We start from the raw sequence: 14,983 nt of genomic DNA, 5'->3' as shown, positions 1-14,983 counted from the left end.
TGACTCAGACAAGGAAACGGACGGGTCCCTGATCCTCAATTCCCCCTAGCAATGCAGCGCTAGTTGAGGACGTAATCTCTTCCATCCATCGGGTGCTGGACATTTCTGATCTGCCCCTGGAGGCCCCAGAACAAAAGATTTCCTTGGATGGAGTTCAGAAACCACCTAAGGTCTTCTCTAACCACCCAGAGTTTAAGGCGATCCTTAAAAAGCAGGTCTCACAGCCTGAGAAGAAGTTCGCTAATCGCAAATATCTGGAGGCGAGGTACCCCTTCCCGCAGAAGGACACCAAAAAATGGACAGATCCACCCGAAGTGGACCCCCCATTCTCTAGACTAGCAGCACAGACCCTCCTTTCACTGCCAGATAGCTCCATCCTCAGAGACGCAGCAGACTGGCAGGTAGAACGCATGGCTTGTTCAATTTTCGAGGCTGCAGGGGCCTCCCGCGTTCGCTTCAGTTTGGGTTGCCAAGGCCATCCTGGCTTGGGCCCAAAATTTACAAGCTGGCCTCCAAGCATCCGCTCCTGAGCTGTCGGACCAAGCGGTTCAAATAGCAGTTGTAGCAGATTACATGCTTCATGCAGCTCTGGATTCAGCAAGGGGTGTAGCGGGGATAGCATCAAACGCCATCACGATTCGGCGTATCCTCTGGCTGCGGGAATGGAAAGTGGACGCAGCCTCAAAGTCCCTCACGCACCTCCCGTATCTCATTGGGCGACTTTTCGGTGAAAAGTTGGACACAATGATATCCAACGCCACCAGGGGTAAGAGTACCTCTCTCCCTCAACTGAAACCTAAACGCACTTACAAGAAGGTTAACCAAACCCGATTCCGATCCTTTCGGAATTCTTCAGGCTGGTCCGTCTCGCGTCCAGCACAAAATCGTAACCATTCCCCACGCAGGGACAACTCACGGTCGACGCAAAGATCGGACAAGACCTGGCAGTCAAAAGCAGGCCAGTCAAAGCCCAAAGGAGGAAAACCTCAGACTTTCTCCTCATCATGACTCACGGACTCCAGAAGACATCCCACCCGTAGGCGGCCAACTTTTGCTCTTTCAGCAAGTCTGGCTGCCTATTACAGAAGACAGGTGGGTCAGGGAACTAGTGTCTTCCGGATACAAGATAGAGTTCACTTCCAACCCACCGAACCGATTCTTCCTCTGTTCCCCAAAACCACCAGCCAAGGCTTGTGCCTTCCACCAAGCGGTCTCCTCGCTTCTTCAAGCAGGAGTCATAGTTCCAGTTCCTGCGGACAAGCGCTTCCGAGGGTTCTACTCCAATCTATTCGTAGTCCCCAAGAAAGGAGGCAGCGTTCTGGACCATACTGGACCTAAAACAACTCAACAAATATGTGCGGCTTCGTCACTACTGCATGGAGTCCCTTCAGTCCATCATTGCGTCCATGGAGAACGGAGAATATCTCGCCTCCATAGACATGCAAGATGCATACCTGCATATACCGATTGCATCCGCCCAGCAGAGATTTCTCAGGTTCGCATTCGACCAGGACCACTACCAGTTCGTGGCTCTCCCGTTTGGACTCGCTACGGCTCCCAGAGTGTTAACCAAAGTCATGGCAGCCACCATGGACGTCCTGCACTCCAGAGGCATAGTAGTCGTTCCATACCTGGACGATCTCCTCATCAAAGCTTCCACCTTCAAGGACTGCGAGCTCAGCGTCTTGATCACAAACGACACTGAGTCGCCTGGGTTGGTTAGTCAACCTACAAAAGTCATCGCCACCCCCGATTCAGTCTCTGACCTTCCTGGGAATGCTATTCGACATCTCCAGGGGTCTGGTGCTCCTTCCCAAGGACATGGCACTGGCTCTCCGCCTAGGAGTTCGCACCCTCCTCCGCAACCCCCCTGATCTCTCCGGTTTGCCATGAGAGTCTTCGACAGGATGGCGGCAGCAATAGAAGCGGTCCCATTTGCCCAGTTTCACCTCAGGCCTCTTCCAACTAGCCATCCTCAAGTCCTGGGACAGGAATCCTTTTTCTCTCGACAGGGAGTTCCAGCTGACGTCCTCAACCAGGAGGTCCCCTGCACTGGTGGCTCAAGCCAACCTCGCTAGCAACGGGGAAATCCTTTCTCACAAGTCAATGGAAGGTCCTGACCACCGACGCGAGCCCAGACAGGTGGGGTGCGGTGCACCTACACCACAGGGCACAGGGCAAGTGGTCACCAGTGGAAGCGACCATGCCCATCAACATCTTGGAAATTCGTGCCATCCTCCTGGCATTGAGAGCCTTCCGTCACTTACCGGCAGCCTCTCCCATCAGAGTACAGTTGGACAATGCCACGGCTGTGGCATATGGAACCACCATGGAGGGACCCGCAGTACCCAGGCAATGCGAGAAGTGACACACATCCTCCACTGGGTGGAAGACACAGGGTCGGTGCTCTCTGCGGTCCACATTCCGGGTGTGGACAACTGGGAAGCCTACTTCCTCAGCCGACAAGGAATGGACTCGGGAGAGTGGTCTCTCCATCCCAAAATTTTTCGACAGATCTGCCATCGCTGGGGGACTCCGGACGTGGACCTAATGTCATCCCACTTCAATGCCAAGGTCTCCAACTTCATGGCCAGAACACACGATCCAGGGTCGCTCAGAGCAGATGCCCTGGTTCAGGACTGGACCCAGTTCTAGCTTCTGTACATTTTTCCACCTCTCCCCCTGATATCCAGAGTGGTGAGGAAGATCAAGCAAGAGGGAGTTCCAACCATCCTAATCACACCGGACTGGCCCAGACGTACATGGTACGCCGACATCGTACAACTTACAGCAAACGCCCCCTGGCGTCTCCCCGACCGCCCCGATCTTCTATCACAAGGCCCGTTCTACCACCAGAACTCAGGGGCTCTCAATTTGACGGCGTGGCCCTTGAGACCTGGGTTCTAACCCAGGCAGGGCTCTCGCCGGATGTCATTGGAACCATGATCAGGGCACGGAAGCCTGCCTCTGCCAAGATTTATTACCGTACCTGGAAAGCTTTCTTTACCTGGTGTGAATCTCGTGGCCAGACCCCACTCCCTTATTCCCTCCCCAAAGTACATGGTTTTCTCCAATCGGGTCTGGAGGCCAGGCTGTCCCTGGGCTCGTTTTAGAGCCAGGTGTCTGCTCTCTGTGCTTTTTCAGATGCATTGCTAACAAGCCGCAAGTAAGGACTTTTCTTCAGGGTGGTTTCCTGATTGGTTCCCCCTACAGACGACCACTAGAAACATGGGTCCTCAACCTGGTCCTGACAGCATTGCAGGGAACACGTTTCGAACCCCTTAGGGAGGTCCAACTCCGTCTTCTATCCCAGAAGGTGGTCTTTCTGGTGGCAATCACCTCGCTACGCAGGGTGTCTGAACTGACAGCACTCTCCTGCAGACAGCCCTTTCTGGCTTTTCACCAGGACAAGGTAGTTCTCCGTACGGTCCCATCCTTCCTTCCGAAGGTTGTGTCCAACTTCCACCTCAATGAGGAAATTTCACTGCCATCCCTTTGTCCAGTTCCGTATCATAGAGTGGAGAAGGCTCTGCATACGCTTGACCTCGTCAGGGCATTGCGTATATATGTGTCTAGGATTGCGCCCTTCCGGAAGTCTGATTCTCTTTTCCTTCTTCTGGAAGGCGATCGCCAAGATCTGCCGGCTTCCAAAGCTACCCTTGCCAAGGTGGATCAAATCCACCATACAAGAGGCCTACCGCCTTAAAAATTCTCCTCTTCCGGCCGGTATTACTGCACCCTCTACACGGGCGGTAGGGGCCTCCTCGGCCTTTCGGCACCAGGCTGCAGCACAACAAGTGTGTAAGGCGGCCACTTGGACTAGCCTACACACGTTTACTAAACACTACAGAGTTTATACCCAGTCCTCAGCGGACGCGAGCCTGGGTAGACGGGTTCTGCTGGCGGCGGTGCCCCAAGTTTAGGGGCCTGTCTGCACAATATTCATCCATTGCTTCCCACCCAGGGACTGCTTTGGGACATCCCATGGTCCTGTGTCCCCCAATGAGGCGACAGAGTAAAGGAGATTTTTGTGTACTCACCGTAAAATCTTTCTCTTAGCCTCTAATTGGGGGACACCGCTCACACCCTGTTGCCCTTTATGGGCTGTTGTTACTCTTGAGTTCTCTTATTGTTCTTTGAGCTTGTACATAGTGGCCTTCTTATAGGCATGGTTATGTTATTCATGTTACGTTCCTCCTAATGCTTTTGCACAAAACTGGAGAAGGCTAACGCCGTCCAGGGGTGTATACTGCAGAGGAGGAGCCATGGTTAATCTTTTTCAGATTATGTATAGTGTCGCCTCCTAGTGGACAGCAGCATAACACCCATGGTCCTGTGTCCCCCAATTAGAGGCTAAGAGTAAGAGATTTTACGGTGAGTACACAAAAATCTCCTTTTTTGTTTTCACATCCACATTTTAAAAAGTTCTGTGAAGCACCTACACATTCAACAAGCGCAACGCCACCCTATATAAATTCCTTTATGGGTCTAGTTTCGACAGTGGGATCACTTGTGGGGGTTTCTGTTGTTTTGGTACCTCAGGGGCTCTGCAAATGGTGTCTGCAATGTACTCCAGCCAAATTTACATTCCAAATACCAAATGTCGCTTCTTCTCTTCTGAGCCCTGTCGTTTGTCTAAACAGAACTTTTTGACTATGGGAATTGCCATGCTCAGAATAAAGTGGTTAACAAACTGTTGGGTCTGCTTTTTGATTTACCGTTTGAAAAACTGAAAAATTTGGGGCTAAAGCAACATTTTAAAGGAAAAAAAAAAAAGAGAATTGTCAATTTGACAACCTAATGTTATCAAATTCTGTGTAGTACCTGTGAGTTCAAAATGGTCACTATACCCCTAGATAAAATCCTAGAGAAATCAAGTTTCCAAAATAGTGTCACTTGTGAGTGTTTTCTGCTGTTTGGGCACCTTTAGGGGCCATGCAAATGCGTCATGGCAACCGTAATCTATTTCCGTCAAATTTGCGCTCCAAAATTCAAATGGTGCTCCTTCTCTTCTGTGCCCTGCCATTTGTCCAAACAGAGGTTTCTGACCAAATATTGGGTAATAACACACTCAAAAACAAGTACGGTAGGTAATAAATTGTGGGGTCCATTTTATTTAGAAAAAAAAAATGTGTTTTTTTTTATTCTACTCTGCTTTAATTCCTGTGTAGCACCTGGAGGGTTAAAAAAATTTACCTTTCTGCAGTTTTGAAGTACCGTATATACTCGAGTATAAACCGACCCAAGTATTACCCGACCCCCCTAATTTTGCCACAAAAAACTGGGAAAACTTATTGACTCGAGTATAAGCCTAGGGTAGGAAATGCAGCAGCTACCGGTGAATTTCAAAAATAAAAATAGATGCTCCATACCGTTCATTATTGCCCCATAAGATGCTCCATATAAAGCTGTGCCATATATAATGCTCCATACCGTTGATTATTGCCACATAGATGATCCATATATAGCTGTGCCATATAGAATGCTCTGCACCGTTAATTATGGCCCCATAGATGCTCCATACAAAACTCTGCCTTATAGAATGCTCTGCACCGTTCATTATGGCCCCATAGATGCTCCATATAAAGCTGTACCATATAGAATGCTCTGCACCGTTCATTATTGCCCCATAGATGCTCCATATAAAGCTGTGCCATATAGAATGCTATGCACCGTTCATTATGGCCCCATAGATGCTCCATACAAAACTGTGCCATATAGAATGCTCTGCACTGTTCATTATGGCCCCATAGATGCTCCATACAAAACTGTGCCATATATAGAATGCTCTGCACCGTTCATTATTGCCCCATAGATGCTCCATATAAAGCTGTGCAATACAGGTCCTTCTCAAAAAATTAGCATATAGTGTTAAATTTCATTATTTACCATAATGTAATGATTACAATTAAACTTTCATATATTATAGATTCATTATCCACCAACTGAAATTTGTCAGGTCTTTTATTGTTTTAATACAAATGATTTTGGCATACAACTCCTGATAACCCAAAAAACCTGTCTCAATAAATTAGCATATTTCACCCGTCCAATCAAATAAAAGTGTTTTTTAATAACAAACCAAAAAACAATCAAATAATAATGTTCAGTTATGCACTCAATACTTGGTCGGGAATCCTTTGGCAGAAATGACTGCTTCAATGCGGCGTGGCATGGAGGCAATCAGCCTGTGACACTGCTGAGATGTTATGGAGGCCCAGGATGCTTCAATAGCGGCCTTAAGCTCATCCAGAGTGTTGGGTCTGGCGTCTCTCAACTTTCTCTTCACAATATCCCACAGATTCTCTATGGGGTTCAGGTCAGGAGAGTTGGCAGGCCAATTGAGCACAGTAATACCATGGTCAGTAAACCATTTACCAGTGGTTTTGGCACTGTGAGCAGGTGCCAGGTCGTGCTGAAAAATGAAATCTTCATCTCCATAAAGCATTTCAGCCGATGGAAGCATGAAGTGCTCCAAAATCTCCTGATAGCTAGCTGCATTGACCCTGCCCTTGATGAAACACAGTGGACCAACACCAGCAGCTGACATGGCACCCCACACCATCACTGACTGTGGGTACTTGACACTGGACTTCAGGCATTTTGGCATTTCCTTCTCCCCAGTCTTCCTCCAGACTCTGGCACCTTGATTTCCGAATGACATGCAAAATTTGCTTTCATCAGAAAAAAGTACTTGGGACCACTTAGCAACAGTCCAGTGCCGCTGTTTATGGTTCAAAAGTGGCTTTACCTGGGGAATGCGGCACCTGTAGCCCATTTCCTGCACACGCCTGTGCACGGTGGCTCTGGATGTTTCCACACCAGACTCAGTCCACTGCTTCCTCAGGTTCCCCAAGGTCTGGAATCGGTCCTTCTCCACAATCTTCCTCAGGGTCCGGTCACCTCTTCTCGTTGTACAGCGTTTTCTGCCACATTGTTTCCTTCCAACAGACTTACCATTGAGGTGCCTTGATACAGCACTCTGGGAACAGCCTATTTGTTGAGAAATTTCTTTTTGGGTCTTACCCTCTTGCTTGAGGGTGTCAATGATGGCCTTCTTGACATCTGTCAGGTCGCTAGTCTTACCCATGATGGGGGTTTTGAGTAATGAACCAGGCAGGGAGTTTTTAAAAGCCTCAGGTATCTTTTGCATGTGTTTAGAGTTAATTAGTTGATTCAGAAGATTAGGGTAATAGGTCGTTTAGAGGACCTTTTCTTGATATGCTAATTTATTGAGACAGGTTTTTTGGGTTATCAGGAGTTGTATGCCAAAATCATCAGTATTAAAACAATAAAAGACCTGACAAATTTCAGTTGGTGGATAATGAATCTATAATATATGAAAGTTTAATTGTAATCATTACATTATGGTAAATAATGAAATTTAACACTATATGCTAATTTTTTGAGAAGGACCTGTATATAATGCTGCTGCTGCAATAAAAAAAAAATGACATACTCACCTCTCGCTGCCCGCAGCTCCTCAGCGTCCCGTCTCGGCGTCTCTCTCCGCACTGACTGTTCAGGCAGAGGGCAGCGCGCAGATTAGTACGTCATCGCGCCCTCTGACCTGAACAGTCAGAGCAAGAGGACGGGAAGATGGAGCGGTGCCCGGCGTGTGGAACGTGGACAGGTAAATATGTAATACTCACCTGCTCCCGGCGTCCCTGGCTCCTTCTCCCGGACAGATGGTCTCCGGGTGCCGCAGCCTCTTCCTCTGTCAGTGGTCACCGTTACCGCTCATTAGAGAAATGAATATGTGTCTCCACCCCTATGGGAGTGGAGTCCATATTCATAACTTTAATGAGCGGTCCCACGTGACCGCTGAACAGGGGAAGAGCTGCAACACCCGAAGACCATGGGACAGGCAGGGGGAGCTCCAGGAGCCCCGGAAGCAGGTGAGTATATGACAGACCTCTCTCCCCCTCACCCGCCGACCGTGACTCGAGTATAAGCCGAGAGGGGCACTTTCAGCCCAAAAATCTCGGCTTATACTCGAGTATATACAGTGTGTGTATATATAATATATATATGTCTTATAAGTCAATTTAAATCTGAATAGGTCAGAAGATGGTTTTGTAAATTTCTTGAAAAAATTAGAAATTACTACTAAACTTTTAACCCTTCTGACATCCTGACGAAATAAAATGCAATAAAAAAATTATGTAAACTAGACATATAGGGAAAGTTATTTATTAATTATTTGGTACAGCATGACTGTTTTAAGGATATATAGATTGAAAGTTTGAAAATTGCAAATTGCCAAAATTCTTTTTTTTTTTTTTTTTTTTTTTTAAATCTGGCCTGGTCGTTTAGGTTAAAAATGACTCTCTAAAGGGGTTAATTTTGCCTTTTATAATAAAGCTATGAAAAAAAAGACAGATATTCTTTTTTAAATACATGTAACGCGCAAAATAGATTTAAACAATAGTTTTCCTTAAGAGTCACTTTCAAAAGTAACATGGTGTTTGATGATCATACTGGTTTATACGACAGGGACTTCTGCCTACTCTGAGCCCATTTCTGGGAAAACATGCTTGTTGTATCTTGTAGTATCTGAAGTTCAAGAGCAAATGACAATGTATTTATTAAGTATAGCGGTCCTTTTTCTGCAGGTGTCCAACATACAGAATTATCTAGTGAGTCCTTACTGTTAGAGGCTGTGAAGCAAGTTAAAGTTAGTGACTTAGAAGATGACGGGCTGGAGCTCCCTGAAGAGGACAGTACAGTAACAGTGTATGTTCTTAATTCTGCTTTTCATTCTTTAGTGTATATTTACATCAGTTTTTTTGTCCATATGTTGTCTACTGTCAGTCCATTTTACCTTTGTTGCCGTCCACTTTGATGGAGGACATGTATATGGGTATTTTCTGGTCTTCTAAATGGAATCTTCAGTAGAAGAATTAAAAAGATTTTACTTAAAGTGAAAAAAAAATTGTAAACTCCCAGTTAAGATGTTGAATCCACTTCTACTAAATTATTAACTACTTGTATTCAGTCATATCTGTCATATATTTCTGTAACTTCCCTCTCTGGATTGACAACCATAGTATGGACTTCGGAGACGGACACAATTGTACTGTTCACGATGTTTTAGTTCAGCCTCTTATAGAATATACACTTCTGGTAACCAGTTCACAAAAAGGTTGCCATGAAGTTGGGAAAGAGGTACAACAAAATGAAAACTTATGTAAATGCTGAAACAGTACAGTAAATACATAAGGAAACTAATGCAAAGACTTCGCAAAAAAGTACAAAGATTTACTTCTTTCATATGAAGATATAACATTTCAGTCTCCATAGGCTTTATTAATATTAGGTCCCCCATAAACTTTGGATAACAGTTATCCAATCCAGCTAACCTTCTGATGTGTATGAAGGCTCCCAACTTTCGGGACAGAGTGAAGGATTAGGCATTTGGAATTTCAATGGTTAATTCTTTTGTTTTCTGCAAGATAAGTCACTGCCAGAGTAGTCTAGCTGCAACTTTATAATTTCTCTCGTAGAAAACACATGAACCCCTGACCAATCTGAGCTCCCATGTGTATGGTGGAGTCGAGAGATATAGCTGCCTGTCTAATGAATGGAATCTCATGTCTGACTAGCTTAAAGGGGTTGTTCAGCCTTAGACTGACTGCAGACATGTAGCTTATGTACCTGCAAACTTGTGAATCTATACAGCGTTCACACTACGCACTTTGAGGAGTCTCCGAGAGCGGGCGGGCATGTGCCCACAAGTATCTGATTTGCGCAGTTCCAGCCACATTACAACTAGACGTGTCTGGCTTCCCTCCTTGCATTAAGCCAAAGCCGCGCACGTCTATTAGGTAGATGACCGCATGCAAATCACATACTTGCGGTCACACTTTCGGCACTGGAGAATCCTCATAGCGCGCAGTGTGCACGATGTGAGGATTCACAAATCTGCAGTCACATAGGGTACAAGTATGCAGTCACTCTAAGGCTGGGCAACCCCTTTAAGACCTGTGCAATAGACTGACCCCAAGGACCAGTTTTATCAAAAACAGTTGATTATTTCAAGAAAGGCTTAGATAATGTCTTAGAACAGAGCATGGCATATTTTGGCATTTCCAGACAGGATTTACTAGCCGTTCATGTGTGGGAATTCCCTTTTCTGCTTTGCCATATCCTATAGAGACTGATAGAGCCGGCGTGTCTTCAGACTTCATCCGCATGCTTAGTGGCAGGACATATCTTGTCCCCGTGAGTTAATTTAGGACTTCTGAAATAGTATCTCCTCCAGATACTAGGAGTGAAACTGATCTTTGTAAATGCAATATGTTCAGTTAAATAATCTTGCATTTTTTCCTGCATTTCACTTTAGAAATAAAAATAATTTGAAATAAACTGTTGTCTTTTTTAATAAAGTGAAAAAGATGAACAGAGTCAAAAGGAGAAGACAGTTCTCTCTGAAGACTGCGAGCTCATCACCATGATGGATGTTATTTCTGGCCGCTTGGAAGTTACCACTCAGCACATTTATTTCTATGATGGCAGCACTGAAAAAGAAGAAGGTAAGATTAGACTTTATTTTATTTCATGGGCCAATACCAGCTTGAAATATTACTATTTAATCAAGTTGTAGATGAAGTTTTATTTTATTTTTTTTACACAATTTAAATTACAAATAATGAAATGATTGGCTATTTGTACTTCTCACTGAACAGCACTGAAATTGCAAAAGTGAGACCAAAATGCTTTATGTCCCGATTCATCAAAATGTTTACGCCATGAATCTGCATAGCACAATTTGAAAATTTGCAGAAAATGTCACAATTGAAGGTTGTACATAAATTTTACCACGCATATATTAAAATGGTAATTTCATTTAATCAACACACAATCTACATGAAGGATAAAAATTGGTTGATAACATTACATACAAAATTGCGAAGTAAGGCCTCTTTCACACTTCCGTCGTTCGGGGTACGTCCTAATGCAGTGAAGTGACGTATCGACGGATGTTGTGAAAATAGTAAAAACGTGTGTAACACATCCAGTGTATGATGGATGCGTCTAACAAGTTGCAGCTTAAATTTTATGGTATAAAATTCTGGAGAGAGAGAGAGAGACTGACTGACTGACTGACTTGGAAAATCCTTCCGGGCATGCTCAGAGTGAAAAAACGGGATATGTCGCAAGATTCCAGTGTTTGACGATCCTGCGTACATAGGCTTCCATTATAGCCAACGACGGACAGCGCAGGACCAGTCGCTGAGCGATTTTCCGACGTGCAGAAAATACGTTCCTCTGAACATTTTCTCTGCACGACGGACCGCTATTTTCCTGACGGATCCAGTGCACGACGGATGAAACGGATGGCCATCTGTCACAATCCGGACGGATTTCGACGTGAGGAAAAAAGACGGAAGCGTGAAAGAGGCACCTTGCGTACAATGACAGTAGGGAAATGAGGTACAGTCATTACATTTTCACTACAACTTTTCAGTGACTGAGGAAACATATTAAGGTACCATCATTGCAGATTACAGTGGTATGTAAAGGTTTGGGCACCTCTGGTCAAAAATACTTATTGTGAACAGTTAAGCAAGTTGAAGATGAAATGATCTCTAAAAGGACTAAAGTTAAAGATGACTCATTTCCTTTTTATTTTAGAAAAAAATGATATCGTCACTTTTTACATTTTAAAAATTACAAAAAGGAAAATGGGTTGATGCAAATGTTTGGGCACCCTTTGAGATTTGTGTGCTCAGATATCTTTCACCAAGGTTTCAGACCTTAATTAGCCTGTTAGGGTTATGGTTTGTTCACTATCATCATTAGGAAAGGCCAGGTGATGCAAATTTCCCAGCTTCATAAAAACCCAGAATCTTCTAACCTTGTGCCAAAACACAGCAGCCATGGGTTCTGTTCTTCTAAGCAGCTGCCTAGCACTCTGAAAATGGTGGAGGCGCACAAAATAGGAGAAGGCTAGAAGAAGATGGCAAAGTGTTTTCAAGTTGCCCTTCCTCGGTTCAAAATGTAATTGAGAAATGTCCGTTACCAGGAACAGTGGATTTAACGAATGTGAACAACCAATCTGGGCTCAAGTAACTTCAATAATGTCCGGCATATTATTGTATACATTCTAAGGATGCTATTCTGTATTGCTAGAATGTGTACTTGCAGTAGTCTGTCTTCCGTATTTTGTTAAAAAGCTCAACATATGTAGTTCTGATGGTGTGGTCATGAGATACCTTAACAAAAAATTACATCATGCTCTCACCACTTTACTCATACCACAATCATGGGACCCCCTGTTTTGGTCCCTGTTCTCAGCAGACAGACCCTCTGTGACCTAATGGTTAAGAATTCTTCAGTTTATTATTATTACCAGAATACCCTTGTCTGTACATGTTTCCTATGATATATTGCATCAATGATGCATCTAAAACCATTTGTACCTCTTTCTGCAGGTGTGGGGTACGATTTCAAGTGGTTACTTTCTCAAATAAGGGAGATTCATTTACGCAGGTACAACTTAAGGAGATCGGCCTTGGAAATATTTCTGATTGATCAAACCAACTACTTTCTGAATTTCAAAAAAGAGGTATGACCGGGACCTTTGTATACCTGTAATAAGTACCGTATATACTCGTGCATAAGCCGAGATTTTCAGCACATTTTTTTGTCATTGCCAGAAAACTGGGGGGGGGGGGAGAGAAGGGGAGCAGCGGCAGGAGCCGGTGGCTGTGACATCATACTCACCCCCCCCCCCCCCCCGTCGCTGCATCTCCGTTGTCCCAGCGCCGTCAGCTCTCCTCAGCGGTCACGTGGTACCGCTCATTAAGGTAATGAATATGTACACCTCTCCACTCCCATAGGCGTGGAGCGCATATTCATTACCTTAATGAGTGGTACCACGTGACCGCTGAGGAAAGGAGAGCTGCCGGCGCCAGGACAACGGAGATGCAGGGATGTGCAGCGACCACGCAGGAGGGTGAGTATGACGGGGAGGACACAGAGCCATGCATACAAGGGGGAGGATGCCGGGCCATGCATAGAAGGGGGAGGACACCCAGCCATGCATACAACTAGGAGACCGGGGGAGCCACACATAGCCGGACAGGGATGAGGGGGACAATGCATACCTGGCTTATACTCGAGTCAATAAGCTTACCCAGTTTTCCATGGCAATATTAGGTGCCTCGGCTTATACTCGAGTATATACGGTACATCAGAATAAAGATTCAGAAAGCATAAAAAAATAATACTGTTGGCTAGAGACATATCTGTACTTGTCTCTCCATTAATACATAGAAATATATATTTATAGTGGATAAATCATATATTACCTAAAGATGGAATCAGAGTATCCATAAACCACTATTACTCAAAAATAAAATCAATAACGTTTATTGAACAAATGTTAAAGACATATAAACAAACAGAGGACATATATATGAGGTATTCATAGAGAGGATATGCCAAGCAAAAGAGAGAGCAGTGATGGGAAGTCAAAAAATAAATCATATAGGGTAATGGGTTCACAATGACCCACAATGCATATAAATCAGCCAATCATCCTATGAATAATATAACCATTTCAAAAGACTTTCTCCAAATAGAAGGATCAATCGCTGGGGCCACCCATATAAAGCTAATAACAGCTATGTGCTTACCCATCATGTAGTCAAGCAGATCACAGACACCATCGCAATAAACGCTCCAACGCGCGTTTCGCCCATGTGCTTTTTCGAGGGGAGTGTGTAACTGTAATAAGTATAGTAGAGACATTAAAGCATTTTGTCAATACTTGTTCTTTCTCCTGTTAGCCAAAATGACACATGTATTAGTGCATAAGCCGTACAGCACCATTACATGCTGCCCGTGCATAAGGCAACGTATTTGGCTCACAGATCTGCCTTAATCTTCATCCTAAACATTATATATTGTATTTTAGTGGTAGCGCGAAATATAAATGAATTGAGCAGATGGTTTTAACAGTCTATATAATATAATATTATTATACCTGAATGTAGTTCTCATGTATTGTTTTACAATATTTTAGGTCAGAAATAAAGTATACAGCCGCATTCTTTCTCTCCGTCTTCCAAATTTATATGGAACCCGGTCACCACAAGAACTACTAAAAGCATCAGGTCTTACGCAGGTAAGTGACTTTAACCCCTTCCCGACATTTGACGTACTATCCCGTCGAGGTGGGGTGGGCCCCCATGACCGCCGACGGGATAGTACGTCATACGCGATCGGCCGCGCTCACGGGGGGAGCGCGGCCGATCGCGGCCGGGTGTCGGCTGCATATCGCAGCTGACATCCGGCACTATGTGCCAGGAGCGGTCACGGACCGCCCCCGGCACATTAACCCCCGGCACACCGCGATCAAACATGATCGCGGTGTACCGGCGGTACAGGGAAGCATCGCGCAGGGAGGGGGCTCCCTGCGGGCTTCCCTGAGACGATCGGTACAAGGTGATGTACTCACCTCGTACCGAACGTCTTCTCCCTGCAGGCCCCGGATCCAAAATGGCCGAGGGGCTGTATCCGGGTCCTGCAGGGAGCACTTCCGGGTCGGAGCAGGCTGCAGATGAAAGCTGCAGCCTGCTCCGATGAAAGGATGATCGCGGATCTCATAGAGTGCTGTGCACACTATCAGATCTGCGATCTGTGATGTCCCCCCCTGGGACAAAGTAAAAAAGTAAAAAAAAAAATTTCCACATGTGTAAAAAAAAAAAAAAAAATTCCTAAATAAATAATAATAATAAAAAAAAAAATATTATTCCCATAAATACATTTCTTTATCTAAAAAAAACAAACAAAAACAATAAAAGTACACATATTTAGTATCGCCGCGTCCGTAACGACCCAACCTATAAAACTGGCCCACTAGTTAACCCCTTCAGTAAACACCGTAAGAAAAAAAAAAAAAAAACGAGGCAAAAAACAACGCTTTATTACCATACCGCCGAACAAAAAGTGGAATAACACGCGATCAAAAAGA

General features: G+C 44.8%; 1 protein-coding gene across 2 annotated transcripts in view; it reads left to right on the top strand.

The window, feature by feature from the left end:
• NBEAL1 (neurobeachin like 1) overlaps window positions 1–14,983 on the top strand; it is a 266,607-nt gene that overhangs the window by 212,745 nt on the left and 38,879 nt on the right. For both annotated transcript variants that reach the window (XM_077272013.1, XM_077272014.1), the window contains 4 exons: window positions 8,616–8,736; window positions 10,390–10,535; window positions 12,438–12,571; window positions 14,033–14,134. In XM_077272013.1, coding sequence (XP_077128128.1) covers window positions 8,616–8,736; window positions 10,390–10,535; window positions 12,438–12,571; window positions 14,033–14,134 — 503 coding nt within the window. The remainder of the gene's footprint in view (window positions 1–8,615; window positions 8,737–10,389; window positions 10,536–12,437; window positions 12,572–14,032; window positions 14,135–14,983) is intronic.

The sequence above is a fragment of the Ranitomeya variabilis genome, chromosome 7 (genome assembly GCF_051348905.1).
Source record: "Ranitomeya variabilis isolate aRanVar5 chromosome 7, aRanVar5.hap1, whole genome shotgun sequence".
Lineage (NCBI taxonomy): Eukaryota > Metazoa > Chordata > Amphibia > Anura > Dendrobatidae > Ranitomeya > Ranitomeya variabilis.
This window is presented reverse-complemented; position numbering and strand designations above follow the sequence as displayed.